The sequence below is a fragment of the Staurois parvus genome, unplaced genomic scaffold (assembly GCF_062004578.1).
Source record: "Staurois parvus isolate SC_StPar_1 unplaced genomic scaffold, SC_StPar_1.0 ptg000052l, whole genome shotgun sequence".
In the NCBI taxonomy this organism is placed as follows: domain Eukaryota; kingdom Metazoa; phylum Chordata; class Amphibia; order Anura; family Ranidae; genus Staurois; species Staurois parvus.
This window is the reverse complement of record NW_028317848.1, coordinates 6,966,599-6,990,124: the sequence shown is the minus strand read 5'-3', so window position 1 is coordinate 6,990,124 and position 23,526 is coordinate 6,966,599. Positions and strand designations below refer to the sequence as shown.

Sequence of the window (23,526 nt, the reverse complement as noted above, 5' to 3'; positions counted from 1 at the left end):
CTCTACACACTGTTGTTGTGCTAATCTGAAGGCCACACAAAGTTTGGAGGTCTTTAGCTATTGACTCTGCAGACAGTTGGTGACTTCTGCGCACTGTGCTCTTCAGCATGCGCTGACCCCGCTCTGTCATTTTACATGGCCTACCACTTCGTGGCTGAGTTGCTGTTGTTCCCAGTTGCTTCCACTTTGTTATAATACCACTAACAGTTGACCGTGGAGTATATAGCAGCAAGGAAATGTCACGGATGGACTTATTGCACAGGTGGCATCCAATCACTGTACCACGCTTGAATTCACTGAACTCGTGAGAGCGATCCATTCCTTCACAAATGTTTGTAGAAGCAGTCTGCATGCCCAAGTGCTTGATTTTACACACCTGTGGCCTTAGAGGTGATTGGAATACCTGAATCCAATGCTTTGGAGGCATGTCCCAATACTTTTGGCAATATAGTGTATGCAATAGTACAGAAGACCATCTTTGGACATATACAGGAGAAGGTCTGAGGCTGCAGATATGCTTCAGGTGTAGTTGGAAACTGGAGACATGGTGCAGGACAAAGACAGAGTCTGGGAACATGTTATAAAAAGACTGATGGAGATCACTGTCATTACAGTCCCTCGAACGCTCTTGCTGCCAGGTCCATATGTCATATGGACCTGACAGCAGGAGGGGGGTTTACACACACTCCCGGTGGCTACAGCCAAAGGGAGTGTGTTTATATATGACAAGCCTAATGCCGGTTGTCAGATGGAAGTGATCTGATGGCTGGGCAGCCACTCGAAAGCATCCAAAATCCCCGTTTTTTTTCAAAATAGACTCCTGGTGTCTCATTTAAAGAAAACCTGTCACCAAAAAAATCACCACACTTGTGATGGGAAAAAAAAAAAAGTTAAAAGGAGAAGTATAGTCAAAGCTTTTTTGGCTGTACTTCTCCTGTGGGTCATGGAAGGGAAGTTCGTTCTGCATTCCTGTGGCTCGTTGTCAGCCGACAGTGGGCTAAAGCGAAGAGATAACAAGCGCCATCTAGGTGTAGTATTAAAAAGAATGTTTTAATGGTCACAAAAGGAAGATATAAGTGGGCATGTAATGCTGAGTAAGTGGCTGTAATCAGTACCAGTTCCGACCCGCCTGATGGACAAGGCTGTGGGCACGCTGGTAGATAGTTCTGGAGGCTCTCAGGGCTTCCCGATTTGCGTGGAACACAGCTGGCGGGCGGAAGTGACGTCATGACCGGATGTGATGAGCAACAATGGCGATGCGTTGCGAAGCATGCGCTCCTACTTCAGGCCATCTCTGCTCCATAATGTGCTGCCATTGTTGCTCACCACTGACAGTCACCAACTCTCTGCAGTCACGTTGATCGTGATACAAGTTACATTACTATGCACTTCGGAGTGAGAGTAATACATTTTAGCACCGGAGCTCCTGCTTAACCCCTTCACATCGACGTAGCACAAATATGTGGCCTCATAGAACTGGGCTTTTTTCCATGGTGCCACATATTTGCGCACAGTGCGCTCCCAGCACAAAGACCAGGGTGTCATTGAGAGCCCCAGGTCCCGTTCTAATGATCGGGACCCGGGACTCCCGATTCCAGGTGACATGATTACTATGATAGCCTCTGATTGGCTATCACAGTGATGAGTCACTGTACAGCCCGCCCCCCCTTTTTCTTTTCTTTATGAATGGAGGAGATACATTGTATCTTTCTCTCTCCTTGCATAGAGGAAAAAACAAACAAACAAACGTTTGTTAAAAAAATAAATAAATAAATACAAAAAAAAAATACCTAGATCAAGGTTTGATCTAGTTCAATGCCAGGGTTAGTGTTTGGGTCAAGATTTTTTTTTTTTTTAATTGGTATTAGTTTGTGTCAGTGTGTTCTAAGTAAAAAAACAAAATGTGCACTATTGTTTCTGGGCTGTACTGTGGGTACAATCAACAAATAACATACACATATATGGTATCGCTGCAATCACCAAGAGCTGGAAAATTTATTTTGGGGTGTTCTTTGGTGGTAGGTTATAGTTGTAACAAGAAACACATAGCTAAATTTAAAACATTTTTTTTTACTATTTTGGGCCAGTTTTCCTTTGATAAAAAAAAAAAAGAATCAGGAGATATCCATTACCATTTACCACCAAATGAAAGCCCAATTTGTCGTGAAAAAAAATAAGGTATAATCCACCTGGATGTACAAAGTAGTTTTGATGATATGTACGGTTTTACTAACACATGTCAAAGTTGCAAGATTGTGCTTAGGCGTTAAGATTTGTTTTACCCTTAAACGTGAAGGGGTTAAAGCAGAGCTCCACCCAATAGGGGAGGTTCCGCTTTAAGGTCCCATCCCCCCGCTCCCTGTTAAGGATTGGCACCTTTGGGGAACGGGAATCTGATTTTGACAGGTACCCGCTACCACTTCCGCTGCGACCGCCTAGGTGATTGAGAGCGGAAGTTGTCCTCCCCCCAGTCTTCTGGGACAAGTGACAGGTCCCAAAAGACTATGGGACCATTCCCAAGGTACAGCGCTGCTTGTGCATGCAAAGTGGGCACCTGACTGTGAAGCCGCAAGGCCACACTTAAGATGCCAGCGCTGGAAAGAGAGGATGGCCAGTGAAACTGGCTGTGGTGAGCCTACCACTGGATCGAAGGACAGTCGAGTATCTGTTTTTTAAGTTGGCTGCTACAGTTTTTGTAGCTGACTTTTAATTTTTTACATTTTGAGTGAAGCTTTGCTTTAACTCTAAACTGATGACCTGTAGGGGCTTTTAAAGCGTCACCTACGGAAAACATAGGGTACTGAAGTTTGTCGCCATTTCCTGGGAGCAAGCAATTTTAATGTTTGATATGTTGAGTATCGATTTACTCAGTGCAACCCCATCCTTTACATTTTACAAATTTGTAATTTATTGTGCATGTGTACCCTAAAATTAACTTTAGTCTATTTTTTACTGAAATTCTGTTTCCTAGTCCTTTGCACCAATATTGTGTAACAAAATATTGGAACTACCACTATTTTATTCTCTAGAGTGCCTGCTTTAAGAAATGATATAATATTTTGGAGCTTATTACAATCTTCAGGACTAAAATAATTTTTTATACATGTGTGCAAAAAATGGCTCTGGCAGTGAAAAGGTGAAAAAGCAACGGTCCCTCAACAAGTAGCAAAGGGCCGCAGGTTGGGCATTAGGGAAATACAGGCACTTACCTGAGTGTGGCAGCACAGTTGGTTACAGCACTTTATCATTCTTTTAATCACCTGTTAAATAAACCGAAAACTTAATACACCATGTTATATTTATCCCAAAATTTATTGTTTGAAAATTCCAATGTATACATATGTTTAAAGAATTCAAAATTTTGACAAACACTTTGATCTTTCGCACTAAAAAACAGCATATTAAGTAATTTTACGTGTGGAGATCTTAGTACAGGAATGATTACTTTCAGTACCAATAAGGCTACATGCACACTAACTCAAACATACACCCTGTTCCAAACTATTATGCAAATTGTATTTAAGTGTCACAAAGATTAAATATTTTGTTTTTCAGTTTAACTCATGGATGCCATTGTGTCTCAGGGCTCTTTTGATCACTAAAAACAATCTCGGACACCTGTGATAATTAGATTGGCAGGTGAGCCCAATTTAGGGAAAAACTACTAAAGGAGGGTGTTCCACAGTAATAAACAGAGCACCATTTTCAAGCAATATGGGGAAGAAAAGGATCTCTCTGCTGCCAAAAAGAGTGAAATAGTTCAATGCCTTTATGACTGACCACTTTCTTCCCTGGTGCAGAAGGAAGAACTATGCTGTCCATAATAAAATCATCTTCATGCATGACAATGCACCATCTCATGCTGCAAAGAATACCTCTGCATCAATGGCTGCTATGGGGATAAAAGGAGAGAAAGTCATGGTGTGGCCTCCATCCTCCCCTGACCTCAATCCTATTGAGAACCTTTGGAGCATCCTCAAGCAAAAGATCTATGAGGGTGGGAGGCAGTTTACATCCAAACAGCAGCTCTGGGAGGCAATTCTGACATCTTGCAAACAAATTCAAGCAGAAACTGTCCAAAAACTCACAAGTTCAATGGATGCAAGACTTGTGAAGCTGCTATCAAATAAGGGGTCCTATGTTAAAATGTAACGTGACCGGTTAAAATGTTTAAAAAGTTAAAATGTTGTTAAAAGTTTGATTGAAATAGCTTTTGATTTCAGTAAATATGCTGCAAACACAACAAATGACAATTTTCAGTTCTTTACAACCTATAAAGTGTTTTGAAACTTACTGTGCGTAATAATTTGGAGCAGTGCATTGGAAGTGTTTTATGTTTAAAAAAATACTGTTATCATTAGGAGGTTTGTTCAATAAAATGTGAATTCTACTCTTAATAGTTGATAACATGAGAATTATACTGACTGTTATTTACATCAATTATTTAGGTAAATGAGAAAAATATCATTTGCATAATAATTGGGAACAGGGTGTACAGTCCTAAAGTTTTTTTTCTGCCTCTTGAAGCAAATAATAATAATAATAATAATAATAATATCTTATTTGCCCATGTACACTTTTTAAGCTCAGCTTATAGGAGCAGAAAAAAAAAAATACTCTCTGGTTTGTGTTTTGGAGAGCACAAGCCTTTTGGGTCTGGTACAGATTTTTAGAACACCACGGCAAAAAAAAAATCAAATAAGCAGGGGGCTTATAGGAGTAATATTTCCTACTCGTTCACAAAAAAAAAAAATAATAAAAAAAACAAAAAGGAGTAGTGTAGATAAAGAGAGGAGCCAGTTTTTGGCAAGTCCTTTTTTTAAAAAAGATTAAAAATAAACTGTCCCCCCCCAGCCGTCGGACAGCTCCACTTTGTAGCTGCCGCTAAATAAACTAAGGGGAGCCACCAGTGATATTACCGTGTGACCCTGCCTCCTTGTGATCGCATTGACCCAGCATGCCCTGTCAATTGTCGATGGATATACACAGGGGGACACATTTTTTTCATTACGTTTTTTTTAATAAAGGACTTAAAAAGGATTAAAAACGGACTCCTGTCTTTATCTACACTACTCTTTTTTTTTTTTTTTTTTTTGTGAATGAATAGGGGTTGTTAAAGGGACTTCTAGATTTCGATAAGCCAACCGCTTGCAAACACCCATAACCATAAACCAGGGTTGTGTTTAAGAGGCCCTTGTCCCTCTATCCCAAAGCACCCCATGTTGAGGGCATGTGGCCTAGTATGGTCCTTACCTGGCCTGCATGCTCAGATAAGGGTCCGGTATGGATTTTGGGGGGGGGCCCACACTTTTTTTTTTTTTTAATTTTGGCATGAGATTCCTCTCAAAATCAATAGCAGACCTAAGGTTCTGGTATGGACTTTTGGGGGGACCGCATGCTGTTTTTTTTTTTTTTTTTGCGTGGGTTCCCCTTAAAACCTGTACCAGACCCGAATATCCTGGTATGGATTGGGGGAACCCCCACACAGTTTAAAAAAAAAATTCATGCAGTCTTTTGTTTCATTCATCTGTCAGTGGGGAATCACGCTGACAGCTGATAAGTCATCGGTTGTTAAGGACTTAGGTGGCCACCCGCTTCTTAACAACCCGCTATTCACTGCTAACAGCCAGCACAAAACTTGAAAAACACTGACAAAAACGCTAATATTGAGGGTTTTTTTTATCCAGCATTTTCTGTTGTTTATTTAAAGTTCCTAGTGTGCATAAAGCCCAAGTATGGGTAATTTAGTGTTGCACTAGGGGTCAGAGTTAGGGGTTAAGGTTTAAAAGTTTAGTTTTAATTACAAGTTAAAGGGCAAGTACGGAGTGTGTGGAACATGTGACAACAATCTCCTGTATTCTGGGCTATGGGGTAGAGTGGCAAGATGAAAGCCTTTTCTTATGAAGAAAAATACCCAAGCCCAGCTAAATTTTGCAAAAACACATCTGAAGTCTCCCAAAAGCATGTGGGAAAATGTGTTAAGGTCTGATGAAACCAAGGTTGAACTTTGTGGCCAAAATTCCAAAAGATATGTTTGGCACAAAAACAACACTGCACATCACCAAAACAACACCATACCCACAGTGAAGCATGGTGGTGGCAGCATCATGCTTTGGGGCTGTTTTTCTTCAGCTGGAACTGGGGCCTTAGTCAAGGTAGAGGGAATTATGAACAGTTCCAAATACCAGTCAATATTGGCAAAAAACCTTCAGGCTTCTGCTAGAAAGCTGAACATGAAGAGGAACTTCATCTTTCAGCATGACAACGACCCAAAGCATACATCCAAATTAACAAAGAAATGGCTTCACCAGAAGAAGATTCAAGTTTTGGAATGGCCCAGCCAGAGCCTAGACCTGAATCCGATCGAAAATCTATGGGGTGATCTGAAGAGGGCTGTGTACAAGAGATGCCCTCGCAATATGACAGATTTGGAGTGTTTTTGCAAGGAAGACATGTGCCATGGTGATAGACTCATACCCAAAAAGACTGAGCGCTGAGATAAAATCAAAAGGTGCTTCAGCAAAGTATTAGTTTAAGGGTATGCAGACTTATGCAACCATTTTGGTTTTGTATTTTTACTTCCCTCCACCTAAAAGATTTCAGTTTTTTGTTCAATTGAGTTGTACAGTTTATAGGTCACATTAAAAGGTGGAAAAAGTTCCGAAATGATTTATCTTTGTCTCATTTTTTTTTTACATCACAGAAACCTGACATTTTAACAGGGGTGTGTAGACTTTTTATATCCACTGTATACTGGAATTTTAATTTTTTTATACTAGTAATGGCCGCGATCAGCGACTTATAGTGTGACTGCGGCGGGCATTCTGACACAGGGTGGGAACTAACTGCCACTGACATCCCCAGTGACACTAATACAGTGATCAGTGCTATAATATAGCATTGACACTATACTAAAGACACTGGGCAGGAAGGGGTTAACAAATGAGGAAAGAACAGAGGGTGCACAGGCCTAGTGGTTAACATCTGGGGCGATCAAAGGGTTAACCGTGTGCGTTTTACCGTGTGCTGTTTTTTACTAGGGAGACATGCTCTTTTGTATCTCTCTGCTGTGCAGATTACTACTATACTAGGGAGACATGCTGTGCAGAGAGATACAAAACAGCACGTCCATGCTGACAGGACAGAGACCTGTGTTGTTTACACACAGGTCTCTCCCCTGTCAGCTTTCCCTGAGTGCTGGGACCCAGTGATTGATATCTCTAGCCGCCAATAGCGGTGTGTGCTCACCCCCCTACCGGGAAATGCAAATCACATATATCACGCCCCCTCACCCCCCTGTATACTTACCTATATCGATCCAGTGCTGTGCCCATCTGCATTGGCTTTCTCCTGCTGCTGTCAATCAAATCCTGTGAGCAGAGAGCGGGGGGTGGGGCTGAACCTCGCTGTGTGTGTTAATAGATGCACATAGCCTGGCTCAGGATCAAGCTCATAGGTATAACCCCATATCAAGCAGCTTGCTATTGGGGCACACAAAGAAGGGGAGGAGTCAAAAGCACTAGCGGGGAACCCCAGAAGAGGAGGTTCAGGAATGCTCTGTGCAATACTACTACAGTTCAGGTAAATAGAACATGTTTGTTTTTTGTTTTTTCAGAAAAAATGCCTTTACAACCACTTTAAGGATAAGGTACAAGCTATATGCTATGGACATTTGAGAAAACAGTATCACTTTTCAGCATCCAAAGCATGCCAGTAATGATCTTAGTCCCAATTCAAAAAACTGACCTTCCCTCGGTAAGAAAGCCCCCCCCCCCTTTCAGTTTAGATATCTACATACCTAACAGAAGGAAGCTAGACAACCTGTGCACCACAGATCTTTATCTGTGGCTGGATCTTCTATAGGTCAGACAGCAGTTTCTCATGCATGCAATCTGGCCAGCCCCCTCATTTCCTAGTACAGCCCATATGATTGACACATATTATCATTTTCATAGCAAACATTTGCTTTTTTGTGCAGCTATAAAGCTGCACTGTGAACTTCATTATGGAATGGATTTTATTAGACTACAAACACTACTGGAATCAAATGAAATTCCTTATACAGTATGTAGTTGTAAGTATGACAATAGCTTTTTGTCTATCTCAGGATTGCTTTATACCTAATGATATAATAGCACCCAGTGACTGTCAGTTAAAAAGAGCAAATATAGACGTCAATATTAAACATTGGTTGCTTCTCATAATGCCATACACAGTGTATTCCCAATCATGGACACATCCCCAACATGGCATCCCACAACAAGTGTAACGACTGGTCTCTGTGGTCCATGTGCCCCAGATTGTTCAGAGGTTCCCAAATGTATATACAGTACATCTGCACATAAAGAGGCACCCTAGACATACAGTTTCCTGAGATCACAAAGTTTTTCCAGTATTTGAATATCTATCTTACCTGATCAGTATACACATCTGGCGGGACTTGCTTGGTGAAGAAGTCAGACGAGACAGCCCCAGCCTGAAGATAGTAGTTTAAAGCAGCAGAAAACTGGTTGGTTGCTGGAAAAAAAAATCATGTTTATACAAGGAGCACTTTGCCTGTACATAAGCTATATGCTACAGGAATTTATATTATGTGAAGGGTTCACTCACCAAAATATATATCGGCCTGGATGATGAGCCAGTTGTGGTTATTGGAATTGATTTTCAGTGAGTATTTTACCAGTTCTTTCACAGTGACAGCAACAGCATCAAAGTCTACAGACTGGAAGCTGGAAGAATTTAGACAAATGTAATGAGAAAGAGTAATACCAAAGACTTGGAAGATCACCACATTATTCTGCAGACTTTGAACTCTGTTTGCATTAACACTCCTAATGCACCCCTTTCCCTTCCCTTTACTGTTTCTCCCCTTCTTTCCCCATGACTGCCACCTCCATCCTTTTTCCCCACTTCCTCCCCTTCTAGACCCTCAAAGTCCTCTGTGCCCTACAATGTAGCTAATAAAGCAGAGATATTGCTTGATGAGCTGCATTCTCAGCTACAGTAGCTGAAGAATGACAGTTATGAAACCGGAAGCAACACAGTAAACATTGCTTCCACGTTCATTAGTTAACAGATTTCCGCAGTCTTGGGCTTTCTGGAGAAACGAGAGAGCGTGGCAACCATGGGATATCACCATCAGTGGGGCAGATTACTTTTACATATAAGTACCCCTCCAGCTGTTAAAGTCAGTACCTAGGTCATGGCTGCTGCTTGCTATAACCCCTTGTTTGCCCCGCCGTTTATAAGCGTACCTTGGTAGACAAGGGGTTTATGAGAGAAAAAAAAAGTTTGCTAAAGAAAAAAAAAAAAAAAAAAAAAATTACAGGTCATGCTGTGTAACAGAACTGAAAGAAAAAATGTCCAGCTCTTAAAACACTAGCAAAAAAACTGAAGCAAGGTGGTAGCAGGAGGGGCTATAACCTGCGCTGCCCTACAATTTTTTTTTTTTTGCCAGTGTCCAATCCTTCTATAGGCAGCAATTAAATCCAAAGGTTTAAGACTTCCTGAGTCACGCAGCGGATGAGTTAGTGCTGATGTCCGACATAATGAGACACAACATGCAAATGGAAATGATGTGGCAAGAACTAACAGAGCGTAATAACTGCAGTGCTCCAATGACAGCACAGATGCAGCAGTATCACCCTTACTCAGAACTAGCCATAGATAGCCGAGACCTCTATCACTATAAATCTCATAGATACAAAATGTATAAAAAGCACCACAAATGTTAACTTGATTTTTTTTCATGTTTCTAGAGCATTAAACATTTTCTGTCAGGATCATCAATTTACTCAACAGCTATGGATATTTAATTCAACAGCCATATACAGTAAGTCATGCATTATGCTACAGCAATAAAAAGGAGGACCAGTGAGTTGATGCCTTCTCAATGGCTGGAGCACTTCTGGGTTACAGCTCAATGCCTCAAAAAAGAGGACACTATGTAGCACAAGAAGAGGAGGGTCAGAAACACTTCATTTTCTGAGCCTCTGAAGAGGTCAAAAAAGATCATATGATGATGGCCCATGCATACTATCACAAGTGTGAAGAAAGTCAGGAGGATGCTGCTCAGCAAGCACCACAGGGTACCTGCTCTACCCTTTACCTGCTCCTCTACCACCCAGACCCCCAAACACAACCTAAAACAACTGGTAACTCTGTCCCTCAATTCAATCCTGGGTTCTTACGTGGTAAATCGCCATCCTCAGAGGTAGAGGGACAATATGCTTAGTCTGGTGTAAGTTTTGATTTTCAGATAGACAAAATGTGCATAGGAATTGCAAGGGTCTCTAGAGGTGCATCCAGGCAGCAGCAGAGAGCAAATAGGAGAAGACAACTGCCCCTATAACATAAAAGAATTCAATTACAATGAACTTACTTTGGAATGCTGGTTGGCCAGATAGAGATATGTTCAGCAGTAATATCATTGACAATATCCTCCTGTATGACAAAAGAAAACATGTTTATAAGCTATTTATACTCAATTAACAAACTCAAACCACATGAATAAAGCGCTTACCCGCAGATTATGAAGCTTAACAAACAAAGATAGCAATGTTGTTAACACTAGAGGTTCCTGCAAATAGGAGGTGGGAGGAAAAAAAAACACTGATTCAATTAATCTGGCAATTTTTCAAATAAAATAGATAAAAATAGATACATGTTTACATACTATAACATATACAGCATAAAGGATCACTTTAATTATTATATATACAGAAATAGTGGAAGATAGCAGGTCTGGGATTTAGGATGAATTTCATCAGATTTCCAGACAATAATGAAACATAACTTTGAATTAAAGTCTGTTGAAAGCCATTTAAAAAAAACAAGTAAAGAAGATACTTACTCTTAATTTCTTTGTGAAAGACAGAAGTTCACTCCTACAATAAAAGAAATTAAGGAATGGTCAACAGCAGCAACAAAAACTAAAATGTCACTACACCAAAACATTTATCTCAGTTTTTGGTAAAGGTGGAAAATTAGCATGAAACTAAATATCCAAAATTAATTCACACACCCACCCTGTAGTCAATTTTTCATTAAATCAATTCTTACTGTGAATTCCTGCCTTCTTGTAACCTTCTTGCCTCCCTTTGTTTGTTGAAGAAGTGCACGGTTCTATGCACATTACACTTCTCATAGTTCATGGTCCACCTTGGGAGCAAACAAGAGAGGGTTGCTCTGTTCCTAAACACAGTGGGACCATGGCGAACAAATACAGCCACCCTCTAATAGGAAGTCAAACCACAGCAGTAAAAAAGGAATTTTGAGGAGGCTGAGAGCAATAGAAGGAACTTTTCCTAGTCAATAAATAAAACAGTGCAGCGCTAAATCATAAATCTAAAGATAAATAAATACAAAATTTATTTATATATACAATATATAAGTGCAGCCGTGCAAATAAAAATTGAATAAAGTGCAACACGTGTATTCCCCCATGGGAATAATCAAAGTGACAAAGTGATCACAGCAATCTGTCAACAAATCACTCTAATATAAATCACCACTCATTATAAACAAGTCCATATAAATATAGTGTCCAATACGAAATCTTCATGCAAGTGATAACAAGTGTCCACATTGTGTATATCCAGAAAATGGCTACAGTGGCCCCTCACCTCCTTACATTGACCCTACAGGGTCAGCTCGCTTTAGGATAAAACACCACTCAGATGTATCACAGGATCCTCCCCAGAGATATACACTCTGTCAGCAGCTTCCTCTCCAGTTCATATATAAACAGAAAGCTCTCATAGTGTAAAACCGCAATTTATTGAGTAAACTTTATACAAAAAATGCCCACTCTAACATGCACTTTATTTAATTTTTATTTGCACGGCTGCACTTATATATTGTATATATAAATTCATTTTGCATTTGTATTTATTTATCTTTAGATTTATGATTTAGTGCTGCACTGTTTATTATTTATTGTATTGTACTCACTTTGGTAGGAGGCTAAGTGTCAGCAGCTATAGGGATAGGGCTCCATTTCTAGCGCAGAAATTCTGTTCTACATACTTGAAGATTTATTTTTTTAAACCAGTGTTTACTGTCACTTTAAAATTACATAACAGTTCCCAATAGCTTTTGGGGACTCCAGTTCCCAGACGCCTACTTTAACATTCAGGAAGCAAGTTGCAAGCTGTGTACTTCAAAAATTGATCAGTTAGCACAGAGTGGCAAGTTACTCATCCAATAACATACCGGTACATGATTCCCATAGTGGATTCCCTATTTTTGATCAGGCTAATTCTGCCCTCGCTGTTCCGCTTGTGCTGATTGGAGACGCTGCATATCTGTAACACCACCTCCCAAAGATCTTTAGCTGCCCTCCGGCTGTCCGGTCCTGAGAGCTCTTTACATGTGGCTGCCAGCAGCTGTCCGAGCTGGAGAGAGAACAAAGAATCTATTAACTGGTCAGAGAATTTGTAGCAGAGATTGTGAAAAGGAAAGGAATTTATCATGAAAACCAGTAGTACATAGAAGTGTAGTGGTTAAATTGATATTGCATGCATTAGGGAAGATGCTGTGTTGCTATCCAGAAAACATTTGGTAGCATGCTAAAATCGAAGTCCTCTTCAATTGCTTTAAAGTTCACCTTTTGTTAAAAAAAAAAAAATATAAAACACTTTTTTTTAATTACTAATATATATATATATACACACACACACATCTTTTTGCAGTTAAAAATGTGCATTTCTTATTTTACATTGAAGTCTGTAAAGCATTGCAACCGCTAGCAGAAGATAGTGGGTGCAATGCCAGGATCCTTCAGACTCTCAGTAAGCTGTCTGCCCATACCTCCTGTACAAGCGACAAGTTACTGAATTGCAGGAAGAATCAATGAACTCATTCATAATTACAAGCTGTATATCTGCAAGGGCTGCTGGTACTTGTAGTCTATTTATTCACAGAAAACTGAATGACAAGGCTGTGTGGGCAGAGCTCTGCACGGCAGTGCTGTTTTTAAATTGTAACAGCGATTGTGGAGAGACAGTCCCTCACCAGCTGTCACAGAGAAGGGAGCGCTGGCGGTGCGAGGTGGGTGCATAGGAGAATGTTACATGTTACACCCTAAATATGGGTGTAACGTAACTTGCTCCTAAAGGTGAACTTTGAACATTTCACAAACCTAGGCAATCCAGGCCCAGAATAAGGAGCACGTCTCAATTTGTCCGGAAAAAGCGGAGCATGGCCCATGCCCTCCTGCCTCCCAAAACACCCCGATAGTCACTTAAAATAACAGACTGCCTCAATAAACCAACAGAGGCTCCTAAAAAGTTTCATTTTTGCAGGAATAGTTGAGATCTACAAATAACTTCAGTTGACGATCTCTGGATCAGTTCATTTTGGCCTGAAGGTATGTTCTATAGTTTTTTTCTTCATATGCTTATCTGAATTGCTCAGGTTTGTAAGAGGTTTATTATAGAAGGGCACATCATCAGCCAAATAAGCTGAATGAAGATGGGAGACTTGCCAAATCTCCAAGCAGACACAAAAGTGCATGGAAGTGTGCTGTAAAGCTTAGGGAGCTCCCAGGCAAAATTTACATAAGATCGAAACCTACCCATGGTTAAAATCAGGCACCCTCCCTCTCTCCTGTGCCGTTGCACACATTGGAATATAATGTCAGTTTGTCATGTTATTTCTCATTACAGGATCATTTTAATAACAACGTGATAAAAACAAAACCCCTGGACAGATAGAATCATGCTTAAGGCAGCCCATAGAGGAGTCTTTATTTGTTCAACCACAGGGTTGAACGAAAAAAAAAAACTGACTTGGTTCTCCCATCCATACACTGTGGATAGGGGAATCCTCCTCACTGTGTCATTAGATTCTGACCACAGAGGGACCTCCCTGCCATCAGAATACACTAATCAGTGCTGCCAGCTATAGCCTGTGATGCTGATCAAGTGATGAAAAAACTGACAGGGCAGTTGTACAGAAGTCAATTGGTAGATTGTATTCTGTGCAACCACCCTTCCTATACATAGATCGTCCAGTCCCCACCGAACCAGACAAATTTTGATCCATGTATGGCTGGCTTAAAGCTTAAATATGACGGGGCCAAAAAGCTTATAAAATGTAATGGCCTGTCCTGGCAAACATCACCCATCACAGCTGAATCTCCCAACCAGTTCTTCCAGCTGTCATGAATTGGAAATGGTGCTAGTTTTGGGACATGGACATCTCTGTATCAAAGTCCCTGTCCCAAAACGAGCACTGATTCTTGTAAGAGACCTACAACAGACTGCTATGAGAGAGGCTGCTTGAATCAGGAGTAAAATATTACCTTGACATAGGGATTGTTCTGCACTAAGGAGTTAGGTGCTTGTAATGTCAAGTACTCATTTTCTCTCCAGTTGAGTAGGAAAGCTACACACTCCTCTGCCACGACTTGTCGGAGGGGAATGTCTGCAGAGAGAAGATGTACTGCATTATTCTGAGCAAGAGCAAAGGTAAAGTATCAGGTGATCTGTTACAATATGAAGAGTTTAGAATAACAAAAAAAGCAAAATAAAGAAACTTTTGATCTCTACTACACATGACCAAATCGTTACCTCCTACTGGATACTAAGCAGAAACAAAAGTGTCTACAAGTGTTATATAGCCAGTAAAGCTGACCATACATGGATTGAACTTCCACCAGTTCAGCAGAGACCAGCTGAATTTCAATCCATCTATGGGCATTCCAGTTCACGAGAAGTTGATCTATCCAGTGACTTCTCATGAACTTTCTTGTTGGAAAATTTTGCTTCGATCGGCGCATGCAGCCAATCAGCTGGATTGGTTAAACTATAAAAACTGAGCCATGTATGGCCTGCTGTAGAGAGAAAGTGCTCTCTCACTATTCAGTAGGATACATACTGTACCCCAAAATACACCACTCTAAATAGGAATAATGGTGTAAAGGAAAGGAAGGTGTAAACACAGTAGGTATTGGTGTTTTATGACAGGTTTTAGGGTATTTTTCTCATGGTTTGTTAAACCATGAAAAACAAAATTTCACACACCATTCTGCATCATCTACACCTTCTTACCCTCCTCTGCACCATTACCCTCATGTCTATTAAAGTGATGCTAAAAGGTTCTACACCGAGTTCACTATATGAACCACTGATGTATTTATACATGGAGATCATATCCCCCCTTATGTATTATACATGGAGATCATATCCCCCCTTATGTATTATACATGGAGATCATATCCCCCCTTATGTATTATACATGGAGATCATATCCCCCACTTATGTATTATACATGGAGATCATATCCCCCACTTATGTATTATACATGGAGATCGTATCCCCCCTTTATGTATTATACATGGAGATCGTATCCCCCCTTATGTATTATACATGGAGATCGTATCCCCCCTTATGTATTATACATGGAGATCGTATCCCCCTTATGTATTATACATGGAGATCGTATCCCCCCTTATGTATTATACATGGAGATCATATCCCCCCTTATGTATTATACATGGAGATCGTATCCCCCTTATGTATTATACATGGAGATCGTATCCCCCTTATGTATTATACATGGAGATCATATCCCCCCTTATGTATTATACATGGATATCATATCCCCCTTATGTATTATACATGGATATCATATCCCCCTTATGTATTATACATGGAGATCATATCCCCCACTTATGTATTATACTAGGAGATCATATCCCCTTAATATATTATACACGGGGATCATATAACAACATATCTATACTTACCTGGTGGGTGCAGTGGTTTTGCACAGAGCAGCCTGGATCCTCCTCTTCTCAGGTCCCCCACAGGCTCCATCTGCCCTTAGATCAGGCATCCAGACAGGAGGGTGTGCTTACCTACAAAAGCCTGTCCTCCACTCCTCTCTAAGAAAAAAAATGACCAGAAAACTCCTGGGGTGTATGAAATTTTGAACTAAGTCAGAAAAAAAAGGAAGCAACTCAAGAAATGTAAAAAAAAAAAAAAAAAAAAGTTAAAAACAAGTAAATATAATATATAATTCTATCTACAGTTGCAAGAAAAAGTATGTGAACCCCTTGGGATTACGTGGAGTTTTGCATGAATTGGGCATAAAATGTGCTCTGAACGTCATCTAAGTCACAACAATAGAAGAACACAGTCTGCTGAACATAATACTACACAAACATTAGATGTTGCCATGGTTTAATTGCACATAACATGTAAACATTCACAGTGCAGGGAGGAAAAAGTATGTGAACCTTTGGACTTAATAACTGGTTGACCCTCCTTTGGCAGCAATAACCTCAACCAAACGTTTCCTGTAGTTGCAGATCAGACCTGCACAACGATCTGGAGTCATTTTGGACCACTCTTCTTCACAAAACTGTTTCAGTGTAGCAATATTCTTGGGATATCTGCTGTGAATCGCTCTCTTAAGGTCATGCCACAGCATTTCAATCGGGTTGAGGTCAGGACTCTGACTGGGCCAATCCAGAAGGCGTATTCTGTGCTGTTGCAGCCATTGTTTTGTTGAATTACTTGTATGCTTTGGGTCATTGTCCTGCTGCATCACCCATCCTCTGCGGAGCTTCAGTTGGCGGACAGATGGTCGTACGTTTTCCTGCAAAATGTCTTGATAAACTCTGGAATTAATTTTCCCATCAATGACAACAATCCGTCCAGGCCCTGAGGCAGCAAAGCAGCCCCAAACCATGATGCTCCCTCCGCCATGTTTTACAGTGGGGATGAGGTTTTGATGTTGGTGTGCTGTGCCTTTTTTTCTCCACACATAGTGTTGTGTGTTCTTCCCAAACAACTCAATCTTGCTTTCATCTGTCCACAGTATATTTTGCCAGTAGTGCTGTGGAACATCCAGGTGCTCTTTTGCAAACTTCAAACGTGCTGCAATATTCTTTTTGGACAGCAATGGCTTCCTCTGTGGTGTCCTCCCATGTACTCCATTCTTGTTTAATGTTTTCCTTATTGTAGATGTGTCAACAAAAATGTTAGCATGTGCCAGAGATTTCTGTAGGTCTTTAGCTGACACTCTGGGATTCTTCTTTACCTCATGCAGCATTCTGCGCTGTGCTCTTGCAGTCATTTTTACAGGACGACCACGCCTAGGGAGAGTGGCAACAGTGCTAAACTTTCTCCATTTGTAGACAGTCTGTCTTACCGTGGACACATGAACATCAAGGCTTTTGGAGATACTTTTGTAACCCTTTCCAGCTTCATGCAATCAACAATTCTTGATCGTAGGTCTTCTGAGAGCTCTTTTCTGCGAGGCAAGGTTCACATCAGACAGTGCTTCTTGAAACCAGTAAACCCAAAACAGGTGTGTGTTTTTTTAAGGGCAGGACAGCTGTCAGCAACACATCCAATATCACACTGATTGGAGTCAAGGTTGGCTCACTCCTGGCTCCAATTAGCTCTGGAGAAGTCATTATGCTAGGGCCTTGCATACTTTTTCCTCCCTGCACTGTGAATGTTTACTTGTTATGTGCAATTAAACCATGGCAAACCATCTAATGTTTGTGTAGTATTATGTTCAGCAGACTGTGTTCTTCTATTGTTGTGACTTAGATGACGTTCAGAGCACATTTTATGCCCAATTCATGCAAAACTCCACGTAATCCCAAGGGGTTCACATACTTTTTCTTGTAACTGTAGGAAGGCTAGCAGCATAAAGATTAAAAATAGCTAATGTTGACAGAGAATAAAATTCAACTTTGATAATGCAAATAATCTTAAGCAATTGATCCAGATTTAATTAAACTGGTTCCATCATTTGGATGAAAAAGTTTTTTTGTTGCATTCATTGTTGAATATATGTGAAGCCACACCGCCATGTGAAGGTGATTCTGCAATGTGTAGCCCTTTACTGCTAAACAATATGAGTGCCTGACATGAATACATTAAGAGCAGGGATACCTTAGGGGTAGCTCAAAGCTTCATAAAATACAAAAAACACCAGAAGCCCAGACCTGCCCAAAAGTTAAAGCGATTCTAAAAAGGTAAATTTTTTTTTTTTTTAAATAACAAACATGTCTATACTTACCTACTGTGTGCAGTAGTTTTGCACAGAGCAGCCTGGATCCTCCTCTTTTCGGGAACCCCGCAGGCTCACCTTGTTCCTTCTGTCTGTCGGATCACGATGAGGCTCAGGTAAGTATTGGGGTGGCTCTTGCACACAAAAGGTTTGCTACCTTTATACATAGAATGCATGAAGGTAAAAACCTTCAGCCTTTACAACCACTTTAAGTGAAAAATATAAGGCTGTCCATACACTTTCTCTTGTTCAGGCCTGTGGGCTGAATGAGAGAAAATCAATACATCCCTCATCCACACTGAATCTCCCCTGCAGGCTTTTGTATTCTGACAACTGCTGCTATGGCTGGAATTCAAGTGGTGTATGGCCAGCACAAAACTGGCCATACACATTTTTCATTCAGCCAGTGGACTGAACAAAAAAGGAAAAAAAAAATAAAATATATAAATACAAATTTCTCCACCCATACAAATGGGGTGGAGGTAAAAAAACCCCTCACCATTACATTGTATTCTGACACTTGCACCCACAGGAAAAATTTTCCAATGTGTCCTTTTTACAATCGATCAACTTTTGTCTAGCAGCGATAACCACACACTGATTGAATTCCAGTCGGTCCCTGTAGAACTGTATGGTCAGCTTAAGACTACAGTATGTAGCTGAAGTGTGCATGAAAGAACAGTTTGATCTATAGGAAAAGCACAATCTGCAAGAATCAGTCATAAACCTCACCAGGAATCCTCATTTCCAGGTAGCCTCGTACTCTGCTGATGAGTTCTGGTGGTGGCCGATCGCTGGAGACTCCGCCCCCAGCCTCAAAAGCGTAAATGTCCAGTAGCAGCATCTCATTAAGCATAACCTGCCGCAGCTTGGGAGAGAATTCTGTCACTAGCTCTAGACAGGAAGTGAGCAGCTGTTTTGCATGAGGAAAGTCCTGCGAAATACAAAGACAAGTCACATAAACCATACAAATTGCTTTGGAAAAGTAATTAAACGCTGCTGATCCTCATGCAAGCTCACAAACTGAAAGGTTGCGGCGAGTAATAACTAAGAAAATAAAAATCCACAAAAGAAACACAAGACAATAAATAAAAAACCATCTCTTTCTAATATTGAATCAAATACTGCGAGTCACCATTTTGGTATAATCCAGTTAAAATGGTTTCTGTTAACCAAAAATTCTTTGTCTATTCTTACAAGAGGGAATTAGAGAAATAAAATTACTCTTCATATTGGAAGCATCTGAGTTAAGGAAACCCTGTAACCAACTTAAAACCCTGCAGGCCAAAGAGCAGAAAAACCAAGTTTTAATGCTAGTTGCAGGGGGTTTTTAGTCACATGTAATATGCCTTTGAACTTGCTAGAAAACTGTACTACATAAAGGTGTCCCCAGCACAGATCCAAACTTCCCTACACATCACAACCCTCTCCTATTCTGGGAGTGTCTAATTACTCTCTGTGCTGGACCAGCTCCTCCTTCCCTCTCTTTATGAAAAAGAGAGGAAGGCACCTCTAAGTGCAGTATTGACAATTTATTGGTGAACAATAGATAAATTGCACTTACAAGATAAATGGTTAAAAAGATTCATCGTGTGGTGTAATAAGATCCAGGTGAGACATCCAGCTGTCCAGCAGCAAACTCTGTCTATAGGATCAGGCACATCCTGGGCTTTACTTCCTGATCCTATAGACAGAGTTTGCTGCTGGATGGCTGGATGTCTCACCTGGATCTTATTATACCACACGATGAGTCTTTTTAACCATTTATCTTGTAAGTGCAATTTATCTATTGTTCACCAATAAATTGTCAATACTGCACTTAGAGGCGCCTTCCTCTCTTTCATGTTTACTGCATTAGAGCCTTGCTTCCACTCAAAGAAGAGCTGCCTCAGTGTTACTGCTCCCATCCATCCATCCCTGTTATCCATCTGGCACCTGCAGCTACAGAGGTTGGGCTCTAACAAGCGTGCCCTATATAATATACATTTCCTTCCGTCTCTTCACCTCCCTACTTAACTCTTTATGTAGCAGACAGGAAAGAAGTGAAGGGAACACAACACAAGGCAGGCTTTTACAGGTAAACAACATGCATAAAATACATCAATGTCATATAATCCTATGAGAAGGTTTTTGAGTAAATGAATAGTTTGGTGACAGTCTCTTTAAACATTTCTTTGTCTTAATGGTTTTACAGATTCCTATTAGCTGTATCTGGGCTAACTGATGTTTAAAATAAGGGGATTTCTGTATCCACCATAAAGATCCCATCTTATAGATTTCAAAGGGGGAAGACACCACTATGTAGTACATGTACTGCCAACATGAGAACTGATACAGGATTTCAGGTCTTTGGTGTACACCCCATGTAACGGGAAGATGCTGAACATGTCTAGGAAGACACTGCAGGGTTTATTTACTAAAGCTGGAGAGTCCAAAATCAGACTCACTTCTGCATAGAAACCAATCAGCTTCCAGGTTTCATTGCCAAAGCTTCATTGAACAAGCTGAGGTTAGAAGCTGATTGGTTTCTATGCAGAAGGAAGTCTGATATTGGACTCTCCAGCTTTAGTAAATAAACCCCTACATGTCTGTTCTAGTCCAGAGTCAAGAACACACACCAACAGCCTATATCTTTTAATAAATAATAAGAGAAGGGTCCCATCACAGTATTTGTGTGCCTAGGCATACAGAGACTCAGAAAGCTGTATCTGTCCAGGTAGCTAAAATACATTTTAAAATTTATATTTTGTGCCATTCACCCATTACTCATAAACATAAGATCTGTATAAAGCATTCACACTAATATGTAGAACAAATCACCTTAATAGCACTGCAGTGTAAGCCTTTGGCCAGCAGTATATAGACAAGGTCTCTTGTCAAGCTATCTTTAATTCCCAGGATTATTCCGCTGTATACTGTTGGCACCTCCCACTAAAAATAAATAAATGAAAAAAAATAAAAATAATATTATAAAAAATGAAAAATTATTGAAAAATAAGTATATATATCACATAAATGGATTCACTACTACTACTAAGCAGGAATGTCCACCAGGAGCACATAACTACATGTCTGTTAAGTTGTTACTTCTTGTATCTACTGTACCTTGTTAGACACAATCCAGAACTGGCTGTCAGAGGTCACGCCATATAGTTCAATCAGAATCTGCCTAATTCTCCAGGGATCCACACTGAGGATGAGCTGATGTTCTAGCTGTCCAATGTTCACACTGGCAGATGCTAAAAAAGTGCACAAGATTAAAAGCCAAAAAACACTCCATAACAGTCCACACACTTGCTACATTGTGTACAGATGTTTCTTTCACGGAAAGGCACGAAGACCCGCACAGTCACAGGGGTGCTGCATAGTAATAGGTTACCTGTTACCATAAATAATATGGATGCAGCATGTAACATGTTACTAAAGGTGAACTTAGCCATTAATAAAGGCTAAACTCATGAAAAAGGGAAAATGTGTATGCTTGCATTTATGGAAAGGAGAGGAGGGGCACTAGGAGATGAGTAATCTATATGGTGGCTCACCATAAAAAGGGGAAATTTGACAGTACTATCATCTGTACAATCAACCTTAGATCTATCAAAAAACTTTGTAATATGAAGATCTATCTAAACTGTCCAATCAGTTTGTATCCAGTTGGGAAGACCTTTGCACTACATACTTTTTGGTCAATCTAAAAGAGATCGTGCAGTCAGATTATAATATGTGTACTGAGCTTTAGAGACAATTCATTTATTTAACTGAAACCTGGCCACAGTCAGTCTTTAGATGAGCATTCCTTCTCCTGATGCCCAGTGCAGAGGTGGAACTGTAACGAGTGCTACAGGCATCAAAGTGAAAAACTGTAAAATGTTTTGGAAATATTTTTGTCTACTTCTCAGCGTATAATGAAAACAAGCAGTAAGTATCAAATATTTTATATTTCTATTCAATAGTCAAAATATATATATATTTTTTTTAAACAAGTAAAAATTATTTAGGCAGAAAAATGATTATTCATGACAGTCAAATTAACCAATGCATATCAATGCTACTAAATTTGGTCTGGACACCTAGGTTTCATTGACCTCATGTCATGAGAAGACTGTACCAAATAAAGTCTCGTATGTCCTTAAACCAGAACTATTTTTTTAATTGTAAACAGTCTAAAATTAAAAGTTAAAAATAATGCATGCAAAACAATGTATGACATTTAGAAATTCTGTTGCATACCCTGGCAATACTAAGAGAAACAATCTGACATAAACTGAGACAACGTTCCCCTTTTGGGAAAAAACAAATGCACATATTTCTTTCCCACAGGAGCCTGGAAAGCATTGCACCTGTGATCAGTAGATTGCAGGTGCAATGTCAGGCAACTGTAGACTCTCAGTCAGCTTTCTGTCTGTACCTCCCGTACGGGCGGAGAGTTACTGAAGAGCAGGAAGATCAATGAACTTCTAGAGTGCACTAGCACCCTCACAGTTCATTGAGAACTACAAGCTGTCTACTGAGGTGGTAGATGGTACTTGTAGTCCATTCATTCACAGATTTCTGTAAATGAATGACATGGCTGTTTGGACAGAGCCCCGCACAACAGCGCTATTTTTAGATTGTGACAGTGGGTGCAAGGAGAAGTACTCCCGCCCGCTTTCACTGGGGGGGGGGGGGATTTATGGGTGTGGGAATGCTGGAGCATGTTACACCCTAAATATGGATGTAACATGCTCCCAGAGGTTATCCTTTAATGATAATTAGGCAGCTTCATTCATAAATTCCATCCTCATCTACTCTTAAGTATCACTTCTACAGAATAAAATCTGCCCCTGACCACTTCTTAATTGTTTTTAGAAAAAAATCTGTCTCGTTTCCAGTTGTAATTTGGTTGCAGACCTATGCACATTTGTCTCGGATGGCTGCCCAAGATTACAGGTGAGGAAAGGGGGATATGTCTACATTAGTGGCTATATGTGTCTTCCCCCAGTGGACAGTGCAGGACCTGGGAATCTCTATTACCCAATTGCTTCAGTTCTGCAAGCTTCACAGCCCAAAGGTCATAGGCATTTCTCACCTCCCACTTCGCATGTAATCATAATTTTATATTTGCTTAAGAGGCAGAGACAACTGTTACACAGAACAAAGTGACTTCTCCCAGCCCTGTCCTGTGTTCTCTATTCTCATTTGTTGACAAAGGGATGGAGGGAAGATTAGATGGGAATAGAGGTGCTCTAAAATATGTCCTGTTCCGGACAAATAAAAAAAAAATTTACACAGTGAATTTCCTGTGACAGTATTTATCTCTGCTGATTTTTAGATTCTAAAAACTTTCCTCTTTAAGCACTTACCCTCCAGAGGATTTACCCCCCTTCCTGACCAGGCCTCTTTTTGCTATACGCTTTTTCTACTCTTTTTATTTTTTGCACTATAAACAAAAAAAGACCGAAAATGTTGAAAAAGACCCCTGATATTTTTGTACTTTCGGCTATAAAAATAATA

At 40.2% G+C, this 23,526-nt stretch overlaps 1 protein-coding gene across 1 annotated transcript in view; it reads right to left on the bottom strand.

Moving 5' to 3' along the window:
• INTS8 (integrator complex subunit 8) overlaps positions 1-23,526 on the bottom strand; it is a 70,693-nt gene that overhangs the window by 15,147 nt on the left and 32,020 nt on the right. Inside the window, exons 14-24 of the mRNA XM_089666694.1 lie at positions 21,139-21,272; positions 20,854-20,964; positions 18,766-18,967; positions 14,306-14,427; positions 12,214-12,395; positions 10,853-10,886; positions 10,523-10,579; positions 10,382-10,443; positions 8,611-8,729; positions 8,414-8,517; positions 3,210-3,260 (exon numbers count right to left, since the gene is read on the bottom strand). Coding sequence (XP_089522820.1) covers positions 3,210-3,260; positions 8,414-8,517; positions 8,611-8,729; positions 10,382-10,443; positions 10,523-10,579; positions 10,853-10,886; positions 12,214-12,395; positions 14,306-14,427; positions 18,766-18,967; positions 20,854-20,964; positions 21,139-21,272 — 1,178 coding nt within the window. The remainder of the gene's footprint in view (positions 1-3,209; positions 3,261-8,413; positions 8,518-8,610; positions 8,730-10,381; positions 10,444-10,522; positions 10,580-10,852; positions 10,887-12,213; positions 12,396-14,305; positions 14,428-18,765; positions 18,968-20,853; positions 20,965-21,138; positions 21,273-23,526) is intronic.